The sequence below is a fragment of the Tupaia chinensis genome, unplaced genomic scaffold, assembly GCF_000334495.1.
Source record: "Tupaia chinensis unplaced genomic scaffold, TupChi_1.0 Scaffold149964_2, whole genome shotgun sequence".
Taxonomy (NCBI): domain Eukaryota; kingdom Metazoa; phylum Chordata; class Mammalia; order Scandentia; family Tupaiidae; genus Tupaia; species Tupaia belangeri.
The window spans coordinates 705,796-713,901 of record NW_006209806.1 but is presented as its reverse complement, the minus strand read 5'-3'; the positions used below and the strand labels follow the sequence as shown (position 1 = coordinate 713,901).

General features: G+C 63.7%; 1 protein-coding gene across 1 annotated transcript in view; it reads left to right on the top strand.

Annotated features, from left to right (window-relative positions):
* The window catches only part of SGTA (small glutamine rich tetratricopeptide repeat co-chaperone alpha), a gene marked incomplete in the record, with an annotated part of 9,899 nt that extends 7,633 nt beyond the window's left edge, over positions 1-2,266 (top strand). Inside the window, 3 exon segments of the mRNA XM_027769574.1 lie at positions 759-847; positions 962-1,079; positions 1,297-2,266. Of these exon segments, the coding sequence (XP_027625375.1) occupies positions 759-847; positions 962-1,076 (204 nt within the window).
* Positions 2,267-8,106: the final 5,840 nt, after the last annotated feature.

Below are 8,106 nucleotides of genomic sequence, written 5' to 3'. Positions count from 1 at the left end.
CCCCGCCCGCTGGTGGATACGCGTGTGTGCCAGCCGTGGGGAAGCGCCTGCTGCCGAGGCCCCTGGGCTATGCGCCCGTCCCCTCTGTCTGGCCCAGGAGTGTGTGCGTTACTCCGTGGCACCCCGTCCCCATGGGCACACCTCCACCCCTGCGGGCCTGCCCCTTCTGGGGGCCCCACATGCGGCATCCTACCTGGGGAGCCTCCGCGCCTGGCGCCTTCCCTGAGCACGGTGTGTCCATCCCGTGTCCCGTGTCGGGGTCCCGTCCTGCTCCAGGGAGTCGCGTTCCCTGGTGTGGATGGCCCGTGGGGTTCGTCTGTCTGTCTGTCAGTGGACACTGCTGTTTCCACCTGTGCCTGTCGCGTGGGGACGTGGGGTGAGCCGGCTGTCCCCGGGCGTCTGCCGCACCTGGAGTGCAGACTCAGGCCCAGCTCTGCTCTTCAAGGGCTGCCTGGCCATCTCGTGGTGGGGCCTGTGAGGGTCATTGCTGAGACGCGACACCGGGGACACAAGCAGGGGTCCCCAGGCATGGCCCAGGACCCTCTGGGGCACGGCTACCCTGGCTCAGAGCCACTGTCTTCAGGCTGGCTGGGGGTTCCCAAGAAAGCCGCTGTCAGTCCCGAGGGCCGGAGACGGGGCTGCGGCCTGGGGGTGCCAGGGGGAGGCAGAGGTGCTGTCTTGAGCCCTCTGCTGGGGCTGGGCTGGGGTGCACCGCCCCACACCCCAGCACCCCCACGTCACACCAGCCCTCTTGCAGCATGTCCGGGATGATCTCGGGCGGCCACAACCCCCTGGGCACCCCCGGCACCAGCCCTTCGCAGAACGACCTGGCCAGCCTCATCCAGGCGTGAGTAGCCGTGCGGCCACCCAGCCCGGCGGGAGGGGAGGTGCATGGCGCAGCGGCTGGCCCGGCCGAGGGTCAGGGAGGGCAGCCCGGGCGGCTGACGGCAGCGCTCCACAGGGGCCAGCAGTTCGCGCAGCAGATGCAGCAGCAGAACCCGGAGCTGATCGAGCAGCTGCGCAGCCAGGTCCGCAGCCGCACGCCCAGCGCCAGCAACGAGGAGCAGCAGGAGTGACAGGTGGGCCCCGGCCGCACTGCAGCCCCCACCCGGTGCCGGCAGCCTCCCGCTGCAGGTGCCCTCCGGGCAGGTGTGGCGCTCACCATCGGGGACCCGGGGACCCGGCCTCAGCTGTGCCCTGCAGACGGAGGTGCCCTGGGTGGGGGCAGCAGGCTCCCCGGAGGGTCCCCCAGAGCTGACGTTCCGTCTGAGCTTGGCTCTGCCGACGCGACCACAGAAGGACCGACGGGCGAGGCTCAGGCTGAGAGGCCGGCTCCAGTCCCCGCCCGGCCCTGAGTCGCGCCTGTCCCCCAGCCCGGCGGAGCTCTGCCCGCACTGACTGGAAGCCTCGTCTTGCCGTGTCTCCTGGTGGGCTGCCCAAGAGAGCTGGACCTGCATGCTAGACGGACCTTCCTCCTGTCCTTTCCCCGCCGTCCCCAGACCTCAGCGAACGAGCCGCCAGCAGGTCCCAGGCCCGCCTTGGGACGCGGCCCCAGGGGACAGGGGCGGGGTTCCTTTCCCGGCTCCACCTTGTGTCCCCGGCCTCTCCGAGAGCCCCTGTGAGAAGCCGTGCTCCGGTCGCCTGGCTGCCACGTGCCCTGCCCAGAGAGCCCACTGCCAGCTTGGCAGGGGCCGCGCCCGCCTGGACCCACCCACAGCGTCTGCGTGAGGGACTTATCACTGGTGCCCAAGAGACAACATGGGTCACCCCGTGTCCCGCCGGGAGCCGTCGTGGGGCACAGGACCGTCTCTGTGACGTCCTCCACATGAGCGTGTGCCTCCCGTGTGGCTTTTCCCGTCCTCATGGAGACAGCTGGCCGTGGACACAGGACGATTGGACCACGCTGCCCTGCCCTGCTCCCAGGGAGGGAGGTGCGAGCGCCCGCGAGCTGCGCAGCCTGCCCGAGGCGCGGCCACTGTCCCCGCAGCTCGGCTCGCGGCTGGGCTGGGCCCCTGGTCCCCTGCCCCGTCCGCAGCCTATCAGTGGGAGCCCTGGGCTCCCCGCCCGGGAGGTGGCCACAGCCCATGTGTCCTATAGGAAACCAGTAGGCGGAGGGCCCGCGGGCTTCAGGGTGGCCTCGGCCCACCGGGAGGCGTCGGAGGGAGCCAGTAGGCAGAGGGCCGCGTGGCCGCCTGCACCCCGCGAGCGCGCCGCGTCTGAGCCCGTGCTAACGGCGTGTCGTGTGGGGAATAAATGGACGCCGTGACCTCTGCCTCCGTCTCACCTTGGGCACTGCTGGGCCTGCCGGAAACCGCGTGGCTTAGGGCGCAGGTCATCCAGCGTGGGAGCACACCCAGACGTGCCCTGGTGTGGGGCCCCGAAGCCCGGAGGTTCCGGGAGGCAGGCCCCTGGGCTCCAGCACCGTGCTGCCCCCACAGCCTCCGTGGCAGGCGCAGACCCCGCGGTGGGCAGCAGAGCGGCGCCCTGTCGGGACAGGCTGTGGGAGCCTCACTGGCACAGGCCTCCTGCAGCTGCAGGGCGGCAGCTTCTGATGCCGAGGCATCTCCCTTCCCTGCAGGGGGTGTGTCAGGGATGCTCGGCACGGGTGGGTGGTCGGAGCATCAGGCACGCGTGCAACACCCATGCGCGTCGCCCCACTGTCCCCAGAACCAGACGCACCTCCATGGCAGCTCCAGGCCACCCTGGCTGCCCCGGGGATGGAGCCCGGAAACCTTCCAGAGCTGTCTAGGGCACTCAGGTCGCAGTCTTGTCCCTTACGGCCCGTGGTGGCGCAGAGGTTCGGGCGCCGGCTCCCACGTGGCTGATCGTGCAGTTCGAGTCTGGGCCTGGCCATTTGAGAAGCAGGTCCTGTGCGTGTGTGCCCAGATGCGCAGAGGAGGTGGGAAGGCTGCGTGTGGCCATCCCCAGGGCTGGTCTCTCACTCGGGCCAGTGCCCCCGCTGTAGCAAAGGCAGTGTCCTGGAAGCGGCTCCCAGACGTCACCGGGTGAAGGACCCGGGTTATTACGCCTATTTCACAGGGCAGACGGGCCAGGGCTTCGCTGCCCGAGGTCCCGCAGCGAGGGCAAGCAGCCGCAGAGCCTGCATCGGGGAGCCCTCCCCTGCACGTCCTCAGATGGAGCAGGGTGGGGCTCGGGGTCAGCCAGTGCCGTGTGCTCTCACAGCCTCCCCGAGTCGCAACACCCAGGGCGTACCGAGCGGGGACAGCAGAGGCGGCTGGGACGGCGAGGGACAGCAGGGTGCCCGCAGGGCTGGGCAGGGGCGCTGGTCTGAGGGCACCCCGGCAGGAGGTTTGGAAACTGCTGCTGGGGTCAGGCCCGGCTCTGGAGGTGCTGGGTGGCCCGTGCCGCAGTGTCCCACTTCAGGGTGGGGGCGCACAGCCCAGCACGCTGCTGTGGCCAAGCGAGCGCGTGGGCTTGCTCCCCCTGGGGTGCTGTGAGAGGCCCGAAACCTGGAAACCGGCCGCCCAGGTGCGGGCAGGAAACACCACCTCCAAGAAGGGGCCAGTACCAGGGACGCGGTGACGTGACACTCAGGAGAAGCTGGCCCCACGTGCCGCAGCCGCAGTTCAAGTCCCTGGACCGGTCAGCCTGGACTATGCCAGGCATGTGTGCAGGCACCCAGGGTCCGGCGGCCAGAGGGCTGGGCTTTCTCTCACCCTGCATGTCCAGCCCATGCTCTCACGGGTGCAGGAAAGCAAGGAATGGAGTCAGGTCCCCCGAGAGACGGCCAGCAGGTGTGTGGAGAGCCACTGTACGCCCTTACGGGGGCGTGGGTGTCCAGGAAACTGTGAGAGCAGGAAGAGCCGGCCTCCGGGGTTCCAGCCGCAGGGCAGCACTTACTCCGGGAGGGCCCACGTGTGTTTGTAAGATTTGCTGCAGGGCGTGTGCACTCTGGAGACAGGAAGCACACCGGAGGGTGGCCAGGCCGCGGGTGGGCTGGGCCCCTTGCTTCTGGGCCCTTCTCTTTCCTCTTGGGATCTTGGGCACCCACACGTGCCTGGCATGTTTTAAGCCACCGAGTCTGGGACTCGAACCACAGCGGACTCTGTGGAGGTCCGGCGACATAACGGGTACGCCGACTGCTCATCCCCTCACGTTCCTTTCTCCCTGGCCCTTCCCAGGTCAGACCAGGCCCACCAGGCTGGGAGGGCCCCCACTTTGCTCAGCCTGCCGGGCCGGATACCGCATGGGCATGCCCACACGTCTGGGCCCTGGCCTAGCCACGTTGGCGTGAGGTCAGCGGCCATGGTTTCCAGAGAGGAGTTCCAAATGGAGGAGGAGGCCGCAGGTTACGCGGAGGTTAGGGCACCTGGATCGCACGTAGCCGCCAGGCAGTTCGAGTCCCAGACCTGGTGGCGTGAAAACCACGCCAGACGTGCCCGCGCGTCCAAAATCCCAGGAGAGTGGAGGGGGAGGGGCTGCAGCACGCCCACCCTCGCTGCTTTCTCACTTTGTCTCTGTCTCTCTCTGTCTCTCCAGCGAGTGCATGTGCCCTTGTAGCAAATGCTAAAAAACAAAGAAATGCAGAGACCAGCAGGTGGCGTGGTGGTTAAGGCGCTGGACACGCCCATATGGCCACCCACGGTTCAAGTCCTGGGCCTGGTGGCTGGCCTTATCACTCCCCCGCCCCCCGTGTGTGTGTGTGTGTGTGTGTGTGTGTGTGTGTGTGTGTGTCTGGCCAAATTAAAATAAGGGAATGAGGGGCTGGCAGCTGGCACGATGGTTGAGGCACCGGACTCCTGCATGGCCAACTGGTTCGAGTCCCAGACCTGGCAGCTTGCTTTCTCACTTTCCCCTCTGTGTGTGTGTATCTGTGTCTCCATCTCTGTGTGTCTCTCTGGTCAAATTAAAGTAAGTAAATGAATATTAAAAAAATAAAGGAATGAATAAATACAATGAAATATTTAAAAAATAAAAAAAAGGCAAGAAGAAGGCAGGGATAGCCCCTCCTGAGCGGCCGCCTCCCTCCCGAGTATCTCTCGGCGCTAACTGAGGAGGTGAGTGGGACTGGCCCCGTGACCTGGCGTAGGGAGCTGAGCCCGACCGTGGTCCGAAGCCCAGCCCCTGTCAAGCTCCCGGTCTCCCCAGATGGGCTCCATCCACGTGGTCGTATCTCGCCTCTGCCCACGCGGGCGGCTGCACAGCCTCTCCCGGGGGCACCCCAAACGGGCCCACGTCTTTAGGGGAGCTCCCCCGGGTGGGGAGCAGAGGAGTGGGAGGAGGCGGGTCATCCCACCTCAGAGCAGGCGGTTCTGGGGCTGACGGCGTGTCCCACGCTTGGGGCAGACAGCTGCTGAGTATTCCACGGCTGGAGCTCTGAGCGGGGGAGCGGTGAGTAGTGTGGATTTAGAAGTCGCGTGTGGGGTTCCCGGAGCAGGCTGAGCCAGAGGGCACACGCCCGGGCAGAGGGAGGGCGAGGGCCCTGGAGGGCCCTGCCCCGTAGTTTCCCCAGCTCCCCAGGCGCTCAGCACGTGCACCGGAAGTGGGTGTCTCCCCACGTGCTGCCGAGACAGACCCTTTGTCCACACTCTGCAGGGAAAGGTTTCACCCCAAACGGGGCCGGGTGCCGCGGTGACTGCTACTGGGAGGAGCCGGGCTACCCTTGGTGAGCACGGTTTGAACCCCTTCCTGGTCAGCCTGGAACACGCCAGACACACATGGTATGCCCAGACCCTGTGGGGTGCTCCCTCGTCATGAGCACACACGCACATACAAATGAAAAGTAAATAAGGGATTTCAGCCTGGGCTGGCTGTGTGGTCTGGTGGTTACGGCAGCTGGATCCTTCCGGCCGGCCCTCCAGTTTCAGTCCTGGACACACGGCTTGAGAAACATCAGGTGCGTGTACGTGTGTGCCCCAAATCCCAAAAGCACAGAGAAATCGAGAGAAGCGGGGGGGCAGCCACGCCCGATTGGGGGCCTTTCTCCCTGTCTGTGTCTCTGGTGCCCAAGTGCTCCCTCTAACCTAAGAGGAGCATTTCGCCCCAACTGGGTATCTCGAAAACCCAAACGAAATCTGCACCCCCGCTTCCACCTCGCAGGTTGCTTGGAAATGTTCTCCAGGCGGCGGTGGCCCTGCAGCCGCCGCGATCCCTCGCTGGGCCACCAGGGGGCGCCGCGGCCCCCTTACGGAGACGGAGGCGTGTGCGTGCGGCGTTGGGGGGAGAGTCAGACTGGCCGGCCCTCCGCAGGGCCTGGACCATCGCCACCCCCTCCCTCCAGTCCGCCCCATGCTTGGGGGGAGGGCGCCTCCAAAGGCTGCAGACAACGAAGCTGTTATCTGAAGGGTCAGGCAGGCCCAGCCAGGTTTAGGTCTAGCTCTGACATTTTCTGCTGACCCTTAAATTCTGCACCCAGACTTGCACACCTGAACCGACTGTGAACTTAAAACTTTGGAAACCCACCTACGACCTGTGACCTGTCACCCTGCTTGCAGATGTTCACGCCTCTCTGGGCCAGGCCGGCGTGGACGCGCCTCGTGAGATGTGCGGACGGTCTCCCCTGCTCTCAGACCGGCGTGAGACAGCCGTCATGCCGGGCACCCCAGAGCAGAGCGCCTACTGAGAGCCGCGGGTCTGTCTCCGGCCCCTCACATGTGCCTGTGAATACTTGCTAAAAACTCGTGTGCGTTATTATTCCCACCCACACTCTGGCATCAGGCTGTGAACTGAAAGGAGAGAGCTTTGCTTTTATCTTTTTTTTAAGTGAGTTTTTTGCTATGGGCCAGGCACATGTGCTCACGAGAGAGAGAGAGAAATTCCCCCTCCCCCAGGAAGCCGGCCGTACCACAATCCCTTCTCCCTTCTCCTCTCGGGATTTTAGGCTCACACGCTCACACACGTGCCCAGCGTGCGTTTTAAGCCACTGGGTTCGAGACTCAAACTGCAGTCGACTATGTGAGAGTCCAGTGATGTGACCACTATGCCACCTGCTGGTCTGTTTTTATCTTTCATTTTAAACTCTAAAAAAATTTTTTTGGGAGAGGACTTTGCTATAGGGTGCATGCACTTGCCAGAGAGACAGAAAGTGAGAAATCACCCCCCGGGGGGATGGCCACGCCACAATCCCTTCTCCTCTATTCTCCTCTCGGGATCTTGGGCACGCACGCACATGCGTCCGGCATGAGTTTAAGTCACTGGTCCAGGATTCGAAGCATGCTCAGCTACATGGGAGTCCAGTGACATAGGCATTATGCCAACTGCAGGTCCCCTAACCTCTAAAATTTCAAAGATTTATTTATGTTGCCAAAGGGCACATGCACTTGGAGAGGGGTCGGGGAGAGAAGCACCCCCTAGTGGGGCATGGTCACGCCACAGTCCCTTCTGTTTCTCCCTCCTTTCGGAATTTTGGGCATGCTCGCAAGGGTGCCCACCATGATTTTCAGCCTGCCAAGTTCAGACTCTGCACGGCAGGCCATGTGGGACCAGCTGCCTCTCCCCCACATTTTAAAATAACATGTTACCTTACAGAACAAAAAATGTTTAATTGCTGTCGGAGGACCAGCAAGTGGCCTAATGCTTACGTTGCTGGACTTCCACGTAGTCAGCTGTGGTTCGTGTCCCAGACCCAGCGGCTTAAAACTCACCAGTCTGCGTGCGTACCCAAAATCCCAAGAGGAGAATGGAGGAGAAGGGATTGCGGCGTGGCCATCCCCCTGGGGGGGTGATTTCTCCCTTTCTACCTCTCTGTTTCTTTCTCTCCAGTGAGCGCACACACTCTGTATCCAAAAATCAGAAACAAACTCTCGTAAAGAAGTTTTGTCAGGCATGTACATTTGCCAGCGAGGGCGAGGAGGTGAGAAATGACCCCCAGGGGGGCGGTCCTGCCACAGTCCGTCCTTCTCCACTCTGCTCAGGATTTTGGGCACGCGCACACGCGCGCACCCGTGTGTTTCTGAAGTTGCCGGGTTTGGGATTCGAACCATGTAGGATCCAGCCGCCCTAACGACCACACCACGGGCTGGCCCCAAGCTTTACATTTTTAATGCTAGGATCACTAAAAGCGGTTTTAGGTATACAATGCATTGTTCTTCACTGTGATCGCCACGCATGCAACAGAGATCGTCGAGCCTGTGGATCTGCTTCTCC